This window comes from Perognathus longimembris, chromosome 7, assembly GCF_023159225.1.
Source record: "Perognathus longimembris pacificus isolate PPM17 chromosome 7, ASM2315922v1, whole genome shotgun sequence".
NCBI classification, from domain to species: Eukaryota; Metazoa; Chordata; class Mammalia; order Rodentia; family Heteromyidae; genus Perognathus; species Perognathus longimembris.
In genome coordinates this window covers 16,831,667-16,854,749 of record NC_063167.1, presented here as the reverse complement: position 1 = coordinate 16,854,749, position 23,083 = coordinate 16,831,667, and the positions used below count along the sequence as shown (strand labels likewise).

The window sequence follows — 23,083 nt, the reverse complement described above, 5'->3', positions numbered from 1 at the left end:
CTACTCGGTACCCTAGCACAGTGGCCACAGTTAACACACGAACGGAGGAAAGCGACTATTATTATGAAGGACTTTGACATCCTGTGAGCACATGCTTCATGCCAAAGCCCCACACTGGCTACTGTGGGCAGGATGTGGGCATGCTCAACCCAAGAACAGCCCAGCACCTTGCTTCCTGCCCCCAGGGTGAGGGGAGGTCTGTGCCAGGTGGATATTGACATCCTGATAGGGTGTGTGTTGGGCGGGGGGGGGGGGGGGTGGGTGTCAGACTGACTCCACCTGGATACCCAGCCCTCTCGTTCCCCAAACCCTCCTCCATCCAGCCTGTACACCCTGTATAAACATAAACTCATAGAAATAGGTATCACAAAATCATTTATTACTGAGTTGGGTTGGGAGAGGAACAGGGAATGCACTGGGGGCCAGTACCCCGGTTGGCAGAAGGGTGGGGTTTTGGCTCTTGCCCCGCCTTCCCTAGGGCACCTCGGGGTGAGGCCTGGCTACCAGGCCATGGCTGTGACTCTGGACGCCAGACTGGAGTTAAGAGTTGGGGTTGCATTTTCTAGTCCCGACTGCCTGGCCAGGATGCAATTCCCCAAAATTACCACCAGAGGGCAGCAGGGCCCCAGCGCGGAGGAATTCTCGGTTGCTCAGGTAATGGCTTCTTAAAAAAATAAAAAACCAGAGGCTGGTGTGTTCCCTTGCAGACCTGAGGAGGGCAGGCCTGGGGAGAAGGCTCTGGTTTCTATGATCTCTTCGATAAAAAATAAGCAAAAACAATTAACAAAATACATGGTTTCTCTTTCTTCATTCCCCCCTCCAGGAACTGAGGTCAGAAATGGGGGTGTAAGGACTGGGGATACCCTAGTATGGCCTTAGATTTCAAGATGTGGGTCTTTTTTTCCCCCTAACCATCCATAAATAAATTTATAAATATAAATAATATAATTTCTCTGTATGTGCACATATATATAGATATAGATATAGATAAATCTTTTTTCTCTCTAGGCAACTAAATGGCTATCCTCTTTGACTCAACAATTCAAAAGTAAAGTGACATGGCCAAGGTCAAGTTTCAGGGAGAGGAACATTTGAGGACTTGGAATGGCACTGTAAGATTCCCAGCATTCTGGAACTGCCAAGCCACCCGGGCAGTGGTACATTTCTGAGTGTAACCCTGGCCGCCTAGAACATTCTAGAACCCTGGAGCCAGCTAACCGCCTACAGGGACCTTGAACAGAATCCTGGAACACCCAATGTCTTAGAACTCCAGAACCAGCTGGGTCTTGAGGGGTGTGGAGTGGAAGGAGTTGCAATAAAGCAACTCCCCAGGGCGGCCGGGCACCAGGACATAGCTAGACATCACTGGGAGAACGGGACCGGAAGGGGATCTTGGAAGAGGAACAGCAGCAGCAAACGGCCCACAGCACCTTCTGCACATCCTGGTTGCGGAAGGCGTAGATGATGGGATTGATCATGGAGTTATAAGTGGCAGGGAGCAGGGTGAGATAGGTGTAGAGGTATGGGGAGTTGGCGTCACCCAGCAGGCAGTAGACGGTGAAGGGCAACCAGCAGGCAGCAAAGGCGCCAAGCACCACGGCCAGTGTGGCAATACCCTTGCGGGTGGCCACGTAGTGGGAGGCAGGCAGCAGGTGCCGCTGGAGGGCAATCTGCTGGGCATGGCGGCAGACAATGCGACAGATCTGGGCATAGAGCTGCAGCATGATGCCAAACACCATGAAGAAGGCAATAGCCAGGACCACCAGATGGTTCTTGGAGAGTGGATATACCACACCACACGTGGTCAGGCCATCCAAGCAGTTCCAGGCCAGTACAGGCAGCAGCCCCAGGCCCAGGGCGCTCCCCCACACCAGGACCAGCATCACATAGGTCCGAGTCACGGTTGTCTCTGAGTAGTAAGTGAGGGCATTGTACAAAGAAAGGTAGCGATCCACAGTGATGGCCAGCAGGCTGCCGATGCTGGCAGTAAAGGCCATTGCCAGCACACCAATCAGCACCAGACTCATCTCCATTGAGCCAATGCAGAAGACAGCAGCAAAGTGCAGGACCAGGCCCAGGCCTGCCAGCAGATCTGCCACAGCCAGGCTCCCCACCAGCAGGAACATGGGGGCCCGGAAGGCAGGGGTGCCCACGATGATGGCCACCACCAGTGCATTCTCGCAGGACACCAGGGTGCCTGAGATGCACAGCACCACATCCCAGGCTCTGGGTGAGGGCAGCAGTGCAGCTGGGCCAGTGGGCCCCTCTTCTGGGTCTGCGGTGCTCACATTCACAGTGCCTGGACCAGCTGAGAGCCAGGCCAGCGAGCTGCCTGGACCCCACATCATGGTACCTGCAGGAGAAAGACCCTGTGAGATGCTGGCAGAGCTGGGTGCTCATGGAAGGTGTCTAGAAGGGGTGAGGTGCTCTTTGGGATACCTGTTGGGGTACCACTGTTGTGACTCCAGTTCGTGACCTGAAGCTCTTCCCTGGATATCTGTTCTCCCCCTGTGCCTCCAGGCCTCTTAACAGGGGCTTCTTTTCCTGGCCATCCCTGTCTTAGGTTCCTTCACCTTCCCTTCCAATCCTCTGGATTCATCAGACCTCTTCTCCCACGTGTGTGATCAGAGGTGATCAAGGGCTGTAAGTGAATGGGGAACCGCAGGATCCAGGAGATGTCCTGAAATAGCTCAAGCGTGGGGAAAGGGAGGTGCTGGGGGGGCGGGGGGGACGGGAGGGGGACGGGGATGGCACTCGTCTCTAAAGGAGGCAGCTGTGCTTCCTTCCTTCAAAGAGGATGACTTCCTTTCAGAGGCTCCCAGACCCCTCACGATTCTCCGAGCTGTCAGACCCAGGCTCCGCCCCCAGGGAGAGCGCGTGAGGCTTCTGACAGCCCCCACCTGACCTTCCTGGGGTGACAGCACCTGCGGACTCAGTCCCCCACACCTCTCCCGGACTTCTGCCAGCAGCCAGCCCTCTTTTTCTGCCTAACCCCTGGGTCTCTGTAAGAGCCACCCCCTACTGGAAGCCTAGATCCCGGAGCCAGACCCCCTCCGTCCGCCTGGACACCGAGATTGGGGCCTGACTACGCCCTCTGCCTGGGTGTCTGGACACCTCCCGATGCCCAGACGCCTGGGTCTGCGCCCCGGGACTCCTCCCGCCAGCCAATCTCAGATGCCAGTCTCTCCTTCTAGGGCCTGGGATCCCCTCGGAAATGCTCATCCCCCCTCCCCTCCTTCCAGGCCACCCAACGGGCCAGGCCGGCATTCAAACACTCGGGGACCCACCTGCTAGCCCCAGGATCTGGTAACCCAGAATCCCCGCTTCGACCTCCGACCCCGGTCAGCTGCACAGAGCTTTCCGACTGCCCAAGGTTCTAGCATCCCGAGTGCCCTCCCGAGCGCTGGATGCCCGCTACTCACCGGTCCAGACTGGGCGCGGCCGGGCCGCGGGGAGGCTCCGCTCGGGTCCTGGCAGCGCAAGGTGTGCGCGGACCCCGAAAAGCCCCCGCGGCCGCGGGAGAAGCGGCGTGAGTCACCCCGCCCCGCCCCGCCCCCGGCCACCCGTTCGGTGACGTCAGAAGCCCAGCCAGCCAATGGGCGCGGCGCGTTGGGGCGCAGCGCACGATGCGCGGCATAGTAATGAGGCCTCGCGCCGCCCGCTCCCCCATTCATAAAAAGAGACCGTGGCCGCGGCCCCGCCCCCTCCCGCGCGGCCGGCGCTGTCCTTGACGCGGCGCCCTCTGCGGGCCGGGGGTTCGGCGGGCCGAGGGTTCGGGGACGATGGCGGGAGAACCTGGGCGAGGTCTGAGGGGGACTGCGGGGAGGCGTCACGGGGAGGACAGCAGAGGGGAGGCCGGGATGGGGTGGCCGGAACCTGCTGGCCGCCTCCAGGTGACAGGGGCCCGGGATGGGCTGCACACGCGTCCCCAGCGGGATGACGGGGTTGCCGGTAACGGGGCCTCGGGGTGACGGTGACGGGAGCAGAGGGGGCGGGACGTGGGTGGCTGTGACGATGGGAGCGCGGTGGCAGGATCGGGGCGGCGGCGTGGGGGTGGGGGGGTGACTCCGCTGCATCCCGGGGTGGCGGCGGCGGAGGAAGGATGGAGCCCCAGCTCGAGGGACTTCGGGCCACCGGGCCGCCGCGGAGCGCTGAGGTGCTGAGGTGGCCAAGCCGGATGCGGGCCGCGGGGTCCTGGGACCAGGACCCTGGGTGACCACGGTGACGGGCGGCTAAGTTGGTGTCGGGACAGGACGGGTCCCGTGATGCCGGCGCTGGGGTGAAGAGCCCGGTGACATCACCGCCGCGGGCCCAATGGCGCCCTCGCCGAGCGGAAGCGCGCGCCTGGCGGGCCGCCCCTCCACATCTGAATTATTAATTCAAGGATGTGCAAGGCCAGCCAAGGGGGGCGGGGGCCACTTCCCTGAAGCAGCCTGAGATGGGGAACCGGGAAGAAGCTGGGAGCAAACCTGGCCGTCGAGTCCTCAGGGCAGGGCCCTGTCGGCTTCCCCGCCCTAGTGGGCGGGCATGGAGAAAGGGGGACCCTCTCCCCTCACCCAGCCTGCCCTGATCTGACCCGCGGTCAGAGCTGCCCCTTGTCTGCTGTTCCTAGCTCTGATCCTCACTGAAACCCTCTAGACTTGTGGAAGGGCAATGGGGCCCGGGGTCAGGCTGGAGGAAAGTGGAGCACAGGTCCCAGATCTCCCATCTCAGCACCACTTCTTAGCTCCCTCGGTCGGGGTCCACGGGGCAAGTGTGGGGTTTGGGTGTGGGGCAGTGGACGTGCAGAGAAGAAAGAATGGGGCTGGGGTGGGGGGCGGTGCATTTTGGTTTGGATCTGGTGAGGATGGGGTGCTTAGCGAGAGGAGATCAGGAGTAGACTAGAAAGAAGCCCCGTGCAGCTGGATCACACCAGTAATCCTAGCTACCCAGGAGGCTGAGATCTTAGGATCGCAGGTCAAAGGCAGCTTGGCTAGGAAAGTCCATGAGACTCATCTCTAATAAACTACTCAGAGAAAAGCCAGAAGTGGCCCTGAGGCCAAAGTGGTAGAGTGCTAGCCTTGAACACAAAGAGGCTCAGGGACAGCGCTCAGGCTCTGAGTTCAAGCCTCAGGATCACCACCACCCCTCCCCCCCCCAAAAGAGTAGACTAGATTCAGCTCCCAACTCCTCCATTCCCTAGCTGGTTACTTTGGGGAGCCCATAGGCTCTCTTTTGTTCCTTATTTCTAAAATAGGGGTATGGGCACTGACCAGGCTCATGCCTATAATCCTAACTGTTCAGGAGGCTGAGATCTAAGGATCACAGTTTAAAGCCAGCTTGAGCAGGAAAGTCAGTGACACTCTTTTTTTTTTTTTTGGCCAGTCCTGGGGCTTGGACTCAGGGCCTGAGCACTGTCCTTGGCTTCTTCTTGCTCAAGGCTAGCACTCTGCCACTTGAGCCACAGCGCCACTTCTGGCCATTTTCTGTATATGTGGTGCTGGGGAATCGAACCCAGGGCCTCATGTATAGGAGGCAAGCACTCTTGCCACTAGGCCATATCCCCAGCCCCTCAGTGACACTCTTATCTCCAATTATTCAGCAAAAAAGGCCAGAAATAGGGCTAGGGATGAGAATGAGGAGTGGGCTGAGGGAATTCCCCCTTTGAAGGGCCAGGCTGGGCCCTTCCTGGGCCTTTGCACTGGTTGTTTCCTTGCCTAGAACCTTCCACTTCCTTCAGATCTGTTTCCAGTCTGTTCTAAAGCTGACTTCACCAACCTTTGTCCTAGATGACCTGTCCTTTCCCTCACCTTCTTCTCTATTATTTTTAGAGCCTTCGATTATTTTTTTAGCATATTTATCCATGTTTCTTTCTTTGGTATGGATTGGTTCTAGACTCCATGGGAGCAGTGACTAGGTTCTGTTTTCTGCTACAGAGCAGTCCTGAATGTATGAAGGTGTCCTGAAATACTACTGGGTGATGAAAATGACCAGAGCAGCCAGGAAAAGAAAGAAAACCATAGAGGAAGCTATAATATGCCTGGTAGGGATGTCCCAGAGGAGGGACAAAGGCACCAGCATCCCAAGATTCATGGATCCACCTTCTCCCCCCATCCAAGTTGGGTCCCAATGGAGCTCTGGTCTCAGAAAAGGCTAAAGGGTGGGGCTGGGAATATGGCCTAGTGGCAAGAGTGCTTGCCTCGTATACATAAAGCCACATATATAGAAAATGGCCAGAAGTGGCGCTGTGGCTCAAGTGGCAGAGTGCTAGCTTTGAGCAAAAAGAAGCCAGGGACAGTGCTCAGGCCCTGAGTCCAAGCGGCAGAACTGGCAAAAAAAAACAACAAAAAAAATGGCTAAAGGGTGTGCGGAGGCTGGGATGAAAGCAGGGAACGATAGATTCCTGGTGTCTTCATAGTTCACGATCCTCTGGTATAAACTCTGGTCACTGCAGGTCAAGTCACTGCTTGCCAGCACCAGTGCTGGCTGAGGGGCCCCTATCTGCACTCTGTTCTCCTGTCCTCTAGCTGTCATGTTACGGTCATCTTCACCTTATACAGACCACATCTTTCAAATCTGTATTTGGATTAATTTTTCTTTGTCAAAAAGCTATAAGTTAGGGCTGGGAATATGGCCTAGTGGCAAGAGTGTTTGCCTCGTATACTTGAAGCCCTGGGTTCGATTTCCCAGCACCACATATATAGAAAACGGCCAGAAGTGGTGCTGTGGCTCAAGTGGCGGAGTGCTAGCCTTGAGCAAAAAGAAGCCAGGGACAGTGCTCAGGCCCTAGGTCCAAGCCCAGGACTGGCAAAAAAATAAAAATAAAAATAAAAAAAATTTTAAAAAAGCTATAAGTTATACCCAAATGAATTGTGTTGCCACCAAAACAGGATCTGAATCCAAATGTTCCAGATGATATCTGGTGTGGTCCTGTGTATTCTAGCTAGAATTTCCTCATTATTATTATTATTATTATTATTATTATTATTATTTGGTTGGTCATGGGCTTAAACTCAGGGCCTAGGTGCTTGCTGTTCCTGAGCTCTTTTGCTCAAGGCTCTAGCAGTCTACCATTTTGAGCCACTTCTGGTTTCTGAGTGGTTAGTTGGTGATAGGAGTCTTACGAGGACTTTTCTGCCCAGGCTAGCTTCAAACCAAGATCCTGGGCTGGGATGTAGCTCAGTGGCAAAGCGCTTGCAATGTCCTGGGTTTGATCCTCCGTACCAAAAAAAGAAAAGACAAAAAAATACAATTAAAAACAAAACAAAACAAAAACAACCAAAAACCCAAAGATTCTTAGAGCTCATCCTCCTGAGCAGCTACGATGACAAGTGTGAGCCCCTGGTGCCTGGCTACATGTTTTTGGGGTGGGGCATGAGGCTTGAACTCGAGGCTGGGCACTGTCCCTAAGCTTTTGTGCTCAAGGTTCATGCTCTGCTACTTTGAGCCACAGCTCCACTTCTGGCTTTCTGGTGGTTAATTGGAGAGAAGAGTCTCACAGACTTTCTTACATGGGCTGGCTTTGAACCGCAATCCTCAGATCTCAGCCTCCTGAGTAACAAGGATTACAGATATGAGACACCAGTGTCCAACTAGATTTCCCCCTAATTTCTTAGTTATTTTGCTGCCATTTGGGGTGAAGGCCATCAAGAACCATTTGTTTCTGCTGAAGGAGGTGATTAGTCATGAACTTCCTCTCTGGATGGTCATGGTGTCCTTCACAATGCAAGTTACTCCTCTGGCAGCCAGAGAGGAAAAGAGCTCATAGTGTTGCCCTGTATCTGACCCTGAGAAACCTGGGACGTGTGAGAGGCTGATGAGAGGCCACAGATTTGCATGCGTGCTCTCTCTCATGCAATGAAATTACTCATGGCGATATGAAAACTGAGGACACCTTGCCCATCAGGTCTTTCCTCCCCTCGTCATGCCCTCTACCCCTACTGTCTACTTTCTTCCAATGACACCCCCTGGCCAGTCCTTCCCACCTACTGGGTGCTAGAGACGAAGCCCAGAGAAGCAAGGGAAGGGACTTGCCTCACACCACACAGTAAACAGCAGACCTGTAGTCTGGAGCCAGACCTATTTGTAGACAAGTGCACAGGACCTTTCACGGGAACCTGGAAGACAGCCTCTCCTCAGAAAGGGCTAGGGGTGAGGTTCTCTAGAGTTGACAACACATGCAGTTCCCCAGGTGGCCACCAGATGGCTCACCTTATGGCCAGGTAAGACATCGCTTTATCTCTTCAGTCTCCACCAATCTGGGGAACTTGGTTCTAAGATCTAAGGGATCTGAGAATGTGCATGTGTGCGGTACACAATCTCCACACCTGAACCCCTTGTCCAAGACCCAGAGTCTGGGTATTATCACTGCATGATTAGGTTTTGGGGTTTGTTTTTTTTTAGTTGTTGTTTGTTTTCCCACAGACCCATTCATTCAGTCAATATTCATTGCCAGTCTCCTGGACAGAGATATAATCTGGCCACACTCCTGCATTTTTTAACAGTTAGTACATATTTATTGAGTATATTTGCCAAGCACACAGAATACAGCAGTGAACACAATGCTTTGTCTTCTTCAAAGAGCTTCCACTCTACCAAGAAGAAATAGGCATCTACAAAGAGATATTTAATGTGATATCAATAAGGAACACTTGCTGGGCACCAGTGGCTCACCCTTATAATCCTGGCTACTCAGGAAGCTGGGATCTAAGGATCAGGGTTTGAAGCTAGGCAGGCAGGAAAGTCCATGAAACTCATCTCCAAATAACCACTAGAGAGCAGGAAGTAGAGTTGCTAGTGGAAGCACTAGCCTTTAGCAAAACGGCTCAGAGACAGTGCCTAGGCCCTGAGTTCAAGTCCTATGACTAGCACAAATGTGCACGCACACACACACTTAAGGATCTCTTTAGGGTCTCACAAACCCGTGGACCAGAAAGACATGTATACAAATGGTGACAAAATGGTACAATTTGGCTACTAATGAACATCTACTTCCCTGAACTCTGCTGATAGTTAGCTAGGGAAGAAGCTAAATGTGGTTCCTGTCTTTGTGAAGATTATAGCCCAGGAAACAATGGGAAATTAATTATATACTTGACATATGCTCCAGATGGAATGGCAAACTTTGTGATAGAGAATAGCCAGGAGATATCTCTTAGGGTAGGGAGCTCATCGAGCAAGTCACTGGAGAGGCAGAAAAGTTTCAAACACAGGTTGCAGACTGTACACAGTCCCTAATCAGTGGAAGAGTTTCAAAAATAGAGAGATGGCTAAACAGAGAGAAGCCCAGTGAGCCTAAGGGGAAGAGTGGGCTTAAACTCAAAGATGTAGGCACAGACAGATCCCTGTGGGTCATAGGATGCCACTGGAAAGTGGTGGTTTTAGGCAGGTACAATGGCTTATTTTTTTCCAAGGATCTCTGTTTTAGGGGTAACTTGAAGAATCAGCCAGGCATATAGAGTCAGGGTTAGAGGACCCCCCAGGAAACAGAAAAACTAGAATAAAGGAGTGGGGGCTGCTGTCCTATTTTCTTAGAGAGTAAGAAGGCAATAAGAAGAGCCCAGGACAAGCGAGAGACTGTGAGAGCCAGGAGTCGACATTGCTAACTGGAAGAGATGTGTGTCGAGTGCATGGTTTCCGGAGAGCCTCCCACTCTTTCTGTGACAGCCAGCGTGGGGAGGAGGTCAGCTGAGGGAAGATGAGCACGAGGCTCAGGAGATAGAGATGTGGAGTTTGAAGGATTTTTAATTTGAGGAGCTAAGAGAGGAGGAGAAGTGAGCATGAAACCACAAAGCCCAAGTGGGGGCTGACAGCGTTGGGGAGAGGATGATGGTGCCTTCTGAGTGGGGGAAGGGAGCAGATTGTTTCAGAGGCTTTAGATGTCTAAAAAGCAGGGATCCCCAGAAAGCACAGAAGAGGGGAGAATGACCTCTAGCTTCCTTGCATTCTGTCTTCACAGCTTGGCCTGCTGCACTCTTATCTGTCTCCCTGAGAAGCCTGCAAATTGAGGACAATACCGCTTATGAAGCTCTTAGGAGAATATCCCTTCTTCTAGCAGCAAGGGCTCACTGATAGCTCTGTTACTAGTTATAGGGGTGGCGGCTATGGAGCCAGGACTGTCCTGGAATTGGAGATTACAGATGACGGCTTTTATTTTTACTTGAATTCAGGGCTCTCTTGCTTGGCTTTTTTTCTCAGGGAAGATGCTCTAGCTCTTGAGTCATATCTCCACTTCTGGCTTTTTGCTGATACATTGGAGAAAAGAGTCCCACTGCCCAGGCTGGCTTCCAACTATGATCTTCAAATCTCAGCCTCCTGAATAGCTAGGATTACAGGTGTAAGCCACCCACCAGTGCCCAGTTCAGTGGCTCTTTTTTTCTTTTGTCAGTTGTGGGCCTTGAACTCAGGGCCTAGGTGCTGTCCCTGACCTTTGTCACTTAAGGCTAGTGCTGTACCACTTTAAAGCACAGCTCCACTTCCGTTTTCCTGGTGGTTAATTGGAGATAAGAGTCTCTGGACTTTCTTGCACCTAGTAGCTTTTAAATGGGAACTGCTAGCAGGGGCATGGGCAAGATACTCCAGGAAGTGTGTGGAATAGGACTCAGGACTCTAAACTGAGTCACTACTGATTGAAAGGGGGATATGAGGAGGAAGAGAAGGAAGAGAAGCAGGGAGAGGGAGGAGGAGCAGGAAGAGGAAAGGGAGGAGGAGGGGGAGGAGGAAGAGGAAAGAAGAGGGGGAGGGGGAGGAAGGGAAGGAGGGGGAGGAGGAGGAACCTGAGACGCTGAAGAGGGAGGAAAAGAATCTAAAGAAGCCGGTGCTGGGTGGGGCAGAAGAGTGGCCATGGAGATGACCATGGAAGGCCCAGTTGACCTGGTCATGGAGTGCATGCCCCATGACTTGGTCAGGTGGTGAGCTGAGGAGAAGGGAGGAGGTGCTAGGGGTGAAGAACAAGCAGCTCTAGGCACAGGCAGCCAGAGCAGCTGGGCAGCCTGGCCCAGCCTTATAGGGCCTGCTGGGGAGGGTTCAACCCACAAGGCTTGGTTGGAACTTAGCCTTGAAGGTAAGAAAGTGAATTTCCGTCTAATTCAGGTTTTTGCCAATAACCTTGAACTGGTCACGCACCTTTTCTAAGCCTGGGTCCCTTCACCTGTGAAGAGGGAATGAAAGTAGCCTCTGCCTGGGGTGGGGGTGGGGCTCCAAGTTCGGGGCCACGCCCCTTTGTCCAAGCCGCGCCCCAAACACAGAACACAGCCACGCCCCTGTTTGGATCCGCCTCCACGAAACAGCCCAGCGCGCTGACCACGCCCCATCCCTAGCCACGCCCCGAGACGGCCACGCCCCTTGCCGCCACGCCCCTACCTGAACGCGCCCTGGTTGCCCAGGTCTCCCTTCCACAAGCTCCGGGGAGCGAGTCCAGAAGGGACTCGCCGCACCAGCTGTCTGCCGACCCCCAGTCCCTGTCCCCGCGCCCATGGCCACGCCGGGACCCCGAGCCTCGCGGGCTGCGCTGTGTGGCGGCTGCTGCTGCCTCCTCCTGTGTGCCCAGCTCGCGGTGGCTGGTAAGGCCCCGCAGGGTCCGATGAGGATTCCAGGCAGGGGGCAGGTGGAACTTGCCCCTCCCTCAGCCCCAGCCCCGGCGCCGCGCAGTGTGGGCCTGCGGGGAGAGGGAGGAAGCGTTCCCAACACGGGCAGGGCTTCAGGGGTGGGAGGAAGGGGCGGCCTCTGTGTGGCGCCCCAAGCGCCCTTCTGTAGTCTCCGGGTGGGGGAGGGGCGTGGGGGAGCGCCACACACACCGGGGAACTTAGCGGAGCCCTCAAAGGAAGGGGGTCCGGAGGGAGGGAAGGGGGCTAGGCAAGTGTAACGCTGAGTTCCCGCAAGTTCCAGGGTGAGCAAAAGCGTGAGACCCCTCTAAGGGTGAGGGCCTGTCGTGGGGGCAGGAGGCCTGCAGCTTGGCTTCCTGGCACTGTTCTCTTCCCACTCCCACCCACAGGTAAGGGAGCTCCAGGCTTTGGGCGGGGAGCCCTGATCCGCCTGAACATCTGGCCAGCTGACCAAGGAGGCTGCGCCAGGCTGGAGGCCTGCGAACGCTGTGTGGAGGGGGACCGAGCACACAACCTCTCCGGATGCGTCTGGCAGCACTGTCGGCCAGAAGAGCCAGGTACAGAACTGTGCCCGCCCCAAGTCCAGCGCCCTCCCAACTCTCAACCACAGGACCCCCCTTTCCCCACATGTCTCACCTGCACCTTCTTCCACCAGGACACTGTGTGGCCCGAGCTGAGGTGACCAAGGAGGGTTGCTCTGTCTACAACCACTCAGAGTCATGTCCAGGTAAGGAAGTTCCCACCCACCCTATGGCAACTTTGGGGGAGAAGGCTGAGGGCTCCCCAGCCACAGCCTGCTGCATCCAGGAGCAACCAGCCTCTCTGGAAGTGGCTTGAGCCCACAAACACTTGAGTAGAGTTTCAATTCTGCCTTTAGCTCCCAGAGAAGTCTCCCTTCCCCTGTCAGACAGCTTCCTCATCTGTAACTATGCAGGTGTGGAGAGGGGTGCAGGTATCAGCATTTTCTCTTAAGTGTGGCTTGGAAGCTCAGAAGGGAACAGAGGATCCTGGAGGAAGTGACATTAGAGATGGGCCTGTAGGCAGAAAGGGAGAGAGCTCAGCTGGTATGTGTGTGTGTGGGGGGGGAATGGGGGACTAAAGCTTAAAAATATGGTGGGTATTAGGAACTGAGCAGGGTCTGATATGAGTCAGAGCCCAAGCTGCTGGCCAGGGCTGGGGTCTTGGGGGGGGCACTGTGTTATTACATATGTCCTGTCTTCTCAGCTGCCCACCACCACCCCACCTATGAACCGAAGACAACCACAACAGGTAGGTACTGCCTGGGAGGTTGGTGGAAAATAAGAGGTATAGAGGCAAGGACAGAGTGGGGTCAGGCCCTGCCAGGCTTCCTGACCTCCACTCTCAGAGTTGTCCACATCTGTCTACATCTATAAGATGAGCTAGGCAACATCTGCCTCACAGAACTGTGAACATTTTATGAGACTGAGTAAGGCCCACTTGCTTCCGTGTTTTGACACACTGGACGTGAATCAGAAATGGTGGCTTCCCTCCCTTCCCCAGCTCGTTCTAGCTGGAGTGACCACTGAGGACCTGTCCTTGAAGCTGGGTGGGAGGAGGGGGCTCCATTCTTCCATGGGATGTCCTGGATGACTACATGCTGCAACCTGAGGGTCCACAGGGCAGATGCTCCGCAGAGCAAGGGCCAGAGCTCCGCCCTTTGCTTCCCACTGCCCCTCAGGACCCAGAGGTCACCAGACTTGGTCAGGATGGCTGAAAAGGCTGTTGGTTAATTAAAGCCAGAAACTGATCTCAGAGGCTGAATTATTGATGGCTCAGCTCCCTCGGCTCGAGCCCCAGATCTGCCATATGCGGCTCATTTCTTCTCTTTCTCCTCTTCCCAGCATCTTTCTTTGGGGCTCCCTGAGCTGCAGATGGACCATCCTTTCCCCTTCATATGGTCAGACCCCCTTAGGCCACCCACAGTCCCTGGGGAGTGGACCCCATTCCCAGCCCCATTCCCTGTCCACCGTCCCAGAATCACCTAACACCCACCAGGGCTGCTGCCCTGCTCTGGGCACCTGGCCTAGGACCTGAAATTGAATCCCTGATAGGAGTTAATGATAACATGGCACAGCTGGGAGCCATCCAGGCCTAGACTGGCAACCAGACATCCCTAAGGTGGTACCCTTGCAGGGACAGAGGGAAGGGTCGAGGGACCCTGCGAGTCCAGCTCTGTCCTACTGAGGAGGTGACTTGCCAGGTTCATGCTATCTTCTAGTCTCCACCCCCATGTGCTGGGTGTTGGCTTGGGGGTCTCCACCTTCTTCCCGCTCCTTCCTCGGGGGATTAACAACTCCAGGCTTAAGAGGCCTGAGAAGGACCACATCATCTCATTTGGGGTTGGAGCCCTAAGATCCTTGGCTGACTGAAGGTGCCCTTACTCTATTGGACTAGTGACAGGCAGATGGGCTGGAGAAGAGCTTCCATGCTATCCGGTTTCACTCAGCCTATGGGGCCCATGTGATCAGGAGACCCAGAGCATGCCACTAAGCCATGGAGCAGCCCAGGAGCAGGGCCAGGACTAGCCAAGGCCTGCCTCTCCAGTGCCATCCCTTCCACCAGGCTCTGTCCCTTAGCTTTTTTGCTCAAGCCTAGCACTCTTCCACTTGAGCCATAGCTCTACCTTTACTAGTCAACTGGAAATAAGAGTCTCATGAACGTCCCTGCTCAGGCTGACTTCAAACCTCCATACTCAAATCTCAGCCTCCTGAGGAGCTGATCTGGACTTCTAAGCCCGGTAGTCTTGGTCCCACGATGCGGCTTGGCACCTCTAGGCTGCCTGTACCTGTTTTGAGGGTGATGCTGGGGTCCTGCTCGCTTGTGGCCTGCTGTGACCTCTGCCGTCCCTCACCCTGCAGGCAGCCCAGCAGTCCCTGAAGACCATGGCCCTGGCTTTGATGGGGCTAGCTTCATTGGGGGCGTGGTGCTGGTGCTGAGCCTGCAGGCGGTGGCCTTCTTCATGATACGCTTCCTCAAGGCCAAGGACAGCACTTACCAGACACTGTGAGTACCTGGCAAGTAGGTAGGAGGGGGCCAGCCCCCTTCCCTACACCCTCCGTACCAGGGAACTGTCCTTCCATGGGCTGACTAAAGAGACATTGACTTTCTCCCAGCATCCCCCACGCGAGCCACGCCCCTTCTTCCTCCTCCAGTTCAGGCTGTCTCTGCCAGATGTTAGCTGGGACCAGGACTCAGCCCTGGCCCCGGTGTCTGGGAGCCCAGCTGAGCCCCCTGTGTCTTTGCTCCCTCATGCTGCCCTCAGGGAGGAGAACCAGTAGGTGCCAGCGCAAGCGGGTCCTCAGCCACAGACTGGGGCTGTGTGTACAGTGCGCTTTCCTCCGAGGAGGGAGGGTGTGTGAAGCCTCGCGTGCTCTGTGTGCTGTGAGATGGAGGCATAGCTGTGTTTGCTTTTCTAGCTGCACCTGCTCTCTGGGAAGTGTGTGTGGGGGGGTCCTGCCCACAGAGGCACCTCCCTAAATGTCTTCTCTGTCTGGCCTCCACAGAATCTGACCCTCGTGGGTCTGGATGCCACCCTAAAGGACACAAAGGCCGCCCTCTTGGCTGCCTTGTGGGCACTGGGGTGGGACACACTTTGGCCACCAGTTTCTGGCCCCTGTGGGCATCAGGCACAGAGCAGGCCCAGCGCTAGTGCCTTGACACCCCCTCCAGTCCTGGGCCAGGCACCTGCAGCTGAGAACACCCCTCAACCACCTCATGTCTCCTCCGTTGTCTCTTCTGGACATCCAGACTGGTAGCCGGGGGCTGTGCTGCCTCTTCCCACCAACCCAGCCTGGACAGTCTGCCCCCAAATAAAACAGTCTGTTTCCACGCTGTGCTTCCTGTCCCGTGTCTCCGGCTGCGTGTGGCTTGGGCGGGTGAGGGGATGGCCATGGCCCTCCCCTTAACAGAAATTCTTCTCAACACTGTTGCTGTCTCCCTTTAAGATGTTTTCAAGCCAAATGTGGCAGTTCACGCCTGTAATGCAGCACTTGAGAGCCTGAAGCAGAACTATTGAGAGTTGAAGCCAGCCAGGGCTACATAGCAAGACCTTGTCTAGAAAGGAAATAAAAACAGGGCCAAGAACTTGGCTCTGTGGTAGAGAGCCTGCCTAGCCAAGTGCAAGGCCCTGAGTTCAAGCAAAAGCAAAAAAAAAAAAAAGGGGGGGTGGCTAGTCCTAGCCATGTTGTTCTGTGGACTCCGCTCCAGGCACCCCGTGATTTGTCCAGATGGTCGTCATTGATTTGCCTGGGGGAACAACCAGCAGCTGGTAGCGTCATTTCCGTGTTGACTCTCATAAACAGCCATGGCAAACGGGCTTGCCGGCAGACTTTGGCACACACGCGAAGGCTTTGGGGAGGACAGATTCCCAGAGAGCCTTGGGATCTCAGGGATTCATGCAGGAGGAGGGAAACTTGTTTTCCTGCCATTTGGATACTTAGAGCATCATTCCTGGACCATCCAAAATTAATACTGGCAGGTGGTTACAGATAGCCAACAAGAAGCCTATGAGGAACTGTTCCATCACGTACTGAGTGATTTGTGGTCCTGACATGGCCCATAGCTTACCGCTGCTAGTCTTCAGCTTAGTAGCCCTGTTCACTCACTGGGTTCAGCACAGGAGAGTTTATTGAATGAATAAGAGATCACACCTTTCCTCTCCTCCCCTATCACCTGAGATTCTGCTCATGCTCAGGTCTGATGGCCTCACAAACAGATCATGGCTGCCTGGGAGCCCCCTAATGAGCCACCCACTTGATAGATGTATGTTAGCAGGTGTTTTCTGAAGCCCCAGGATTCAAACTGAGACATGGTTCCTCCTCTCCCTTTAGCAGGATGCAGGATACATGGCACTTAGGGAAAAGCTCTGGGCACATAAGTGCCAGAGAGAGCAGAATCGTGCCCCATGCCCTGTCTCTGGGATCTGGGTTTTCTCCTTTATTCACATATTGGTGCTACTGGGTAGAACCCTGGGCCTCACACATGCCAAACGCAACTGTACAGGTGAACGTCACCTCCAGCCGCTTAATGGATGTTTTGCACATTCCTTGTTTGTTGTTGTTTGGGGGGGTACTGGGGAGTGAACTTGGCTTCCTCTAGCTAGACAAGCACTCTACTATGTATTAACTGATGCTTATTGGGCACCAGCTTTGCACAGGTCTATAGCCCATGGCCAGTTATAAGGACTAACAGGGCATGTAAAGGTCAGAGGTCACAAGCTACTCAATGTGACATTAGTGAAGCAGGAGTGCTATACAGCAGTGGTCACTATTATTTCGTTAGCATTGGTGCTGTGGGCCTGAACTCAGAGCCTGGGTGCTGTTCCTTAGCTTTTTTACTCAAGCCTGGTATTCTACCATTTGAGCTGCAGCTTCACTTCCAGATTTTTTGTGGTTAATTGGAGATGAGTCTCATGGACTTTTCTGCCCAGGCTGGCTTTGAACCATGATCCTCAGATTTCAGCTTCCAGAGTAGTTAGGATTACAGGTGTGAGCCATGGGGGCCCAACTTCCATGTTCACTATTAATAATATGAACAAGGACAGGATAGTGAGACAGCTGTAGGGCAGGACCTTCCCAGACAGGCGGAGCTTCGCAGAAGAGGCTAGACCTCCAGATGGAAGGACCACATGACATAAGGTTCAAAGGTGAGACAATCCAAATGATTCTATCTGGGCTGGACAGGAGGGGACAAGGCCAGTTCTCTCTGGGGCTAAGGAAGGAAATGTCTGTACTCGCAATGGCTCCAGCCTGGGTGGGGTGTCGCTGGAAGATAACGGGCGGAAGTTTTCCTTATATCTTCCCACTAGCCTGGTCCTTTATAAGCTGCCACACCCCCCTCTGGTGGGCTCAGCAGGATGGACTTACAGTGGATAACATTCTGCTTGTTGCTCCTCTTCTGTGGGGAGCCTGCCTATCTGAAGACTCAGGACCATCTCAGCTGTCCAGGTAGGGGCCTAAGGAATTCTCCCCACTCCCTCTCCAAGGAGCAGGATTCGGAGTTGAGAATGCAAATGTATGCTAATTGGATGGAAATAGCCCCAAACCTTGCCAACTCAGGAACAAGCATCCTGACAGCTGGAAGCTAGGAGCTAGAAAGAGAACTGCGGAGGGGTCCGGGAGAGACGAATCCATGGTGCCCACCGACTCTGTGTCTCCCTGCAGAACCCAAGGAGCTGGAAGCCAGCAAAGTTGTCATCCTGCCCAGCTGTCCAGGCTCCCCAGGAAGTCCTGGGGAGAAGGGAACTCCAGGTCCTCACGGTGAGAGATGTTGGGGAGTGGGCAGGGCCCTTAGGGTAATGAGGGAAGCTGGGTGTCACAAAAAGGGCAGGACCAGCCTCTGGGCCAGGCTGAAGATGGACAGGTGCCCAGCACCCCAAGATCTGCCAGGTTGGTGCTGTGATCCCCATTTTACTGAGAAGAGTAAGGAAAAAGGAGGCGAAATTGTTTGCCCTCAATCATAGAACCAGAAGAGGGTGAAGAGGGAGTTGGGATGGCTTCAACCTCCAGTTCGTTTTGGTACTGAGCAAGTCTGCCTCTGGGATTTCAGGGCCACCTGGACCACCAGGCAAAATGGGGCCCAAGGGTGAGCCCGGTGAGTACGTGGGGCTGCCCCCTCCCCTGCTTTCTTCTCTCTGTCCCCAGAAGAGAGGGGAGCATGGGACTTCTGTGTGGCTGCTGTCAGCCATCAGCTAGGATCACCCTCCCCTGGGGGTGGAAGGCTGGGATGGGGCCCAGTTTGGGGACTTCTCTTAAGGGTCCTCAGACCTCAGAACCATCATCTTCATCCTCCTCCCTGCAGGAGAGCCAGTGAGCCTGCTCCGGTGTCAAGAAGGTGCGACCCCTTCTTCAGAGCCAGTTACTTGCAATCAGGCAGAGCTGGGGTGTTGGTGGGCTCCCCAGTGACCAAGCTCCTCTCCCCAGCCCTCCCTAGAGCCCCTCTTCAGGAGCTCCAAGGGGCTAAGAGGCTCTAAGGGGCTCCTACATTTGTTCCAGAGCCTGGTGGAAGGGTTTGGGTAATAACTTAGTGGTTCCCTTCAATCGATCTCCCCTTTCCCAGGCCCTAGAAGCTGTCAGGAGCTGCTGAGCCAGGGCGCCACCCTGAGCGGCTGGTACCACGTGTGCCTACCTGAGGGCAGGGCCCTCCCAGTCTATTGCGACATGGACACCTTGGGAGGTGGCTGGTTGGTGAGTGGAAAGGCCAGGCTCGGTGGGTCACTTCTCCCCCTGGCCCCTAGGGGGAGCCAGTGCCCACTGGCACCAGGAAATCTTTAGAGAAATCCTCTGACAAATGTTTGCTGAGCTGCAGAGTCTGAAGAAGTCTGGGAAGGCTTCCCAGAGGAGGTGCTGTCTGAAAGGAACTGGAAGGCCGTGTAGAAGCATTTTCCAGGTAGAAGAAGAGATAAACTCAGAAGGGGAATAGAAGAGGAGCTAGGGGTACCATGTGAATGAGCGGAGAGGGCATTACATGACTGGCTGAGAAGTGTGGAAGGCTACAAGGAACCGTGAAGAGTTCTAAGCAGGAGAAGAACCAAGTCAGGATGGTATTTTAGAAAGATGATTTAAGGCCCAGGGCCGGTGGTTCACACCTGTGATCCTAGCTATTAAGGAAGCGGAGATCTGAGGCTCATGGTTCAAAGCGAGCCTGGGCAGGAAACTCCATGAGACTCTTATCTCCAATTAATCACAAGAAAATTGGATGCGGCAACGTGGCTCAAAGTGGTAGAGTGCTAGGCTTGAGCGGAAAAGCTCAGGGACAGTGCCCAGACCCTGAGTTCAATCCCCATGACTGACCCAAAAACAAAGAAAAATTGACTCAAGCTATACTATGAAGGTGCACTGTACCAACTTGTTTTTAATCATAGTAAATTAAAGCAGATTATTTTGAGTCTGACTTTCAGCAGGACTGACCATTTTCCTAGGGCAGGGATGATGGTTCTATCATTTCAGATTCCTCAGAGGCCAGAAAAATGTAGGCATGAGGTTGATTATCAGTAAAAGTTAATAAGGGGCCCTGTGTGGGGGGGCTCACACCTGTAATCCTAGCTACTCAGGAGGATGAGGTCTGAAGATCAGGTTTCAAAGTCAGCCCAGGCAGGAAAGTCTGTGAGACTCTTATCGCCAATTAACCCTCAAGCTATCGCCCTTTTCCCAGGCGCTAGAAGCTGCCAGGAGCTGCTGAGCAGGGGTGAGATAGACTGAGCTGTGGGCTCAACTGGTTAGAACACTAGTCTTGGAGCAAAAAAACCTAAGGGACAGCTTCCAGACCACGAGTTCAAGCCGCAGTACCATAACCACAGCAAAAGGTTAACGAGGAAATTGAGTTTATAATCATATTCCTAAGCCAACCACACTGAGAGGAATCACAGGCCCCAATCCAAAGAGAAGGGAAATGTCCGCACACTCCTCTCCTCCACCAGCCTCGGCAGCCCTCTTGTCCCGGCCCCACGCCCCATGCCCTGCCTCCCGCGTCTCCCCAGGTGTTCCAGAGACGGCAGGATGGGTCTGTGGATTTCTTCCGCTCTTGGGCCTCCTACAAAGCAGGTTTTGGGAACCAGGCATCTGAGTTCTGGCTGGGGAATGAGAATTTGTATCAACTCACCCAGCAGGGTGAGTTCCTGGCGGGGAGGCTGGGCATGAAGCGTGTTAGTCCACCCCCCTGAATCCCTGCCTTCAGGATCCCCCTCCTTGCAGGTTCCTGGCAGCTTCGGGTGGAGCTGGAAGACTTCAGTGGCAACCACACCTTTGCCCACTATGCCACCTTCCGCCTCCTCGGGGAGGCCGACCACTACCAGCTAGTGCTAGGCACATTCTCAGAGGGCACCGCAGGTGAGTGGGCTCAAGGGGGGGGGGTGCCTGGAGAAGGGAGGTTGCCTTCCCCCCCCCCCAGTACTTCCATTGCCTCCATAAATGAGCTGGCATAGCTTCTTCCCTTCTGTGGGACTCAGTTTTATCATCTGAGAAATGGCATGCCAGAGGCAGGATGGCACAGAAGAGAAAGAATGTGGGCTCTGGATGTAAACTGCTCTGCCATTCCCAGGCTATGTGATCAGTTTCTTCCCTGTCACTGCCTCAGTTTCCTTCTCTACCAAAAAAATGTGCAAGGAAGGGCTGGGAATGTGGCCTAAGTGGTAGAGTGCTTGCCTCGCATACATGAAGCCCTGGGTTTGATTCTTCAGCACCACATATATAGAAAATGGCCAGAAGCGGCACTGTGGCTCAAGTGGCAGAGTGCTAGCCTTGAGCAAAAAAGAAGCCAGGGACAGTGCTCAGGCCCTGAGTTTAAGGCCAAGGACTGGCAAAAAAAAAAAATGTGCAGGGAGATAGAGAGACAGAGACAGAGATGGAGAGACAGAGGCTCTGGTGCTTATTAGTATTTTCTGCTGTGGGAGGAAAACCAGAGAAGTCTTTCAGAGAAACAGAAGACATAAAAGGGAGGAGTGTCATGGGGAGACATACTGCGGGTGCCCCCTTTCCTGCCCAGGCACTAAAGAGGTTCCTCCAGCTCTCCCTGGCAGTGTTGCTCAGGCTGCTGACCAGGGCTGAGGATGGACAGAGGAGGGAGAGGGAAGCTGGGGACCCTGGAGGAGACTAGGGTGGAGGAAGAGCTGGTGTCCTGAGTTCAAGTCCTACTTCTGCTGGGACTCGCTGAAACTAATGTCCCATGAGACCTAATGTCCACCTCAGAGTTGATGTGAGGCTGCCTTGAGGCAATAGCTCCAAGGATGCCAGGCATAGGTGGGGCCTCCAGATGCCTCTGTCCTCTCTGTGCAGGGGACTCTCTGAGCTCCCATAGTGGGAAGCCCTTTTCCACCTATGATGCTGACCATGATGGAAGTAAGGGCAACTGCCCAGTGATTGTCCACGGCGCCTGGTGGTACCATGCCTGCTACCGATCCAACCTCAATGGGCGCTACGCCATGTCTGAAGCCACTGCCCACAGGTATGGCATCGACTGGTCCACGGGCCTAGGTGTGGGCCACCCTTACCGTAGGGTTCAGATGATGCTTCGCTAAGGCAACCTAGAAAACAGTACCCTTCTCTTCATCGTAGAGCTTCTGGAACCTCAACCACTTCCCCATTGCCACCCACATCTGCTTTCCTGTCCACATTTTAAAATAAAGACTGTTAACCCTTGTCTGGCTTTCAGTATTCTGGGAAAGCCCTATGGGAGGAGGGATATAAATTTAAGTTTCATTTTAAAAAGAATTTGGGGTTGGATACCGGTGACTCACACCTGTGATCCTAGCTACTCAGAAGGCTGAGATCTAAGGATCATGGTTCAAAGCTAGCCTGGGCAGGAAAGTCTAAGAGACTTTTATCTCCAGTGAACCACCAGAAAACCAGAAGTAGTGCTGTGGCTCAAAGTGGTAGAGCATTGGCCTTGAGCTGAAGAGCTCAGGGACAGCACCCAGGCCCAGAGTTCAGGCCCCATGACCAACACCGCCCCCCCCCCGAAAAATTTTTTTTTCTATTTACTTATTTTATGTGCTTGTACTGGGGCTTGAACTCAGAGTATGGGTGCTGTCCCTGATCTTTTTTGCTCAAGGCTAGCACTCTGCCATGGAAGACACAGCTCCACTTCCAGTTCTTTTGCTTGATAAGCGACTGTAAGAGTCTCTTGGATTCATCTGTTCAGGCTCTTTGAACCAGGTTACTGAGATCTTATTTAGTCTCCTGAATAGCTAAGATTACAGGCAGAGCCAGTGACAATTAACTAGTGCTAGCAAATCATTTTGTAGTGGAAATTACACAGCTTTCTCACCACCTCTGTTCCTTTGCTGTCTCTGGTAAGCTGTTTTCTACCCTAGCCTTGGTTATAGGCCAAGTTCTCACCCCTTACTGCTTCTTTTCTGTCCCATGAAAAGCTGGCTTGAGCCTGGTGCTGGTGGTCCATGCCTGTAATCCTAGCTACCCAGGAGACTGAGATTTGAGGATTATAGTTTAAGGCCATCCCCAGCAGGAAAATCAGTGAGATTCTTATCTCCAATTAACCATCAGAAAACCAGAAGTGGCTCAGTTGCTCAAAGTGGTAGAGTGCTAGCCTTGAGCTGAAGAGCTCAGAGACAGCACCCAGGCCCTGAGGCCAAGCCCCACAACTGACCAAAAAGATGCCGTCTTGAACCAGAGATCAAACCAAAACTGGGCACTTTTCACTCCCATGAGGCAACAGGACACTGACTAGCATTTATGGAGCATTTTATTTCTCCAAAGCCACATATTAAGTGACTGCAGAAATCAGCAGATAAAAGAGTCCTTGTGGGAATTCTATTCTGAAATGTAGCTGACTGGTCATGGACAAATTACCTAACCTCTCTAGATCCTCAGTTCCTGATTTTGAGGCCCACTGAGGTTTACACGAGAATATACACTAGAAAGTTAGAGATTCTTGTTGCTGACGTTGGGACAGCTAGGGAGCTGGTTTTTAGGGTAGATGGTGCTTACAGTGTTTCTCAGATCTCATGGTTGTGCTCCGGGTGGAGG

The 23,083-nt window shown here is 53.9% G+C and overlaps 3 protein-coding genes across 4 annotated transcripts; 2 read left to right on the top strand and 1 right to left on the bottom strand.

Annotated features, from left to right (window-relative positions):
• Nucleotides 1-1,350: 1,350 nt before the first annotated feature.
• Nucleotides 1,351-2,348, bottom strand: Gpr3 (G protein-coupled receptor 3). Its single transcript, XM_048349856.1, has one exon. It carries the CDS (start codon nt 2,346-2,348, stop codon nt 1,356-1,358), a length of 993 nt encoding a protein of 330 aa, XP_048205813.1. The 3' UTR covers nt 1,351-1,355.
• Nucleotides 2,349-10,811: 8,463 nt separating this feature from the next.
• On the top strand, nt 10,812-15,402 carry Cd164l2 (CD164 molecule like 2). 2 transcript variants are annotated; one of them, XM_048350615.1, is made up of 6 exons: nt 10,812-11,540; nt 11,972-12,139; nt 12,238-12,309; nt 12,807-12,851; nt 14,462-14,606; nt 15,107-15,402. In XM_048350615.1, exons 1-6 carry the CDS (start codon nt 11,453-11,455, stop codon nt 15,111-15,113), a joined length of 525 nt encoding a protein of 174 aa, XP_048206572.1. In that variant the 5' UTR covers nt 10,812-11,452; the 3' UTR covers nt 15,114-15,402. The 2 variants fall into 2 exon arrangements, with proteins under 2 accessions (XP_048206572.1, XP_048206573.1); XM_048350616.1 differs by having other exon boundaries at nt 14,462-15,402.
• Nucleotides 15,403-17,420: 2,018 nt separating this feature from the next.
• Nucleotides 17,421-21,736, top strand: Fcn3 (ficolin 3). Its single transcript, XM_048350614.1, has 8 exons — nt 17,421-17,548; nt 17,765-17,860; nt 18,150-18,194; nt 18,402-18,434; nt 18,660-18,787; nt 20,080-20,209; nt 20,294-20,428; nt 21,374-21,736. The coding sequence occupies exons 1-8, from the start codon at nt 17,458-17,460 to the stop codon at nt 21,613-21,615; spliced, it is 900 nt and encodes a 299-aa protein (XP_048206571.1). The 5' UTR covers nt 17,421-17,457; the 3' UTR covers nt 21,616-21,736.
• The last annotated feature ends 1,347 nt before the right edge of the window (nt 21,737-23,083 follow it).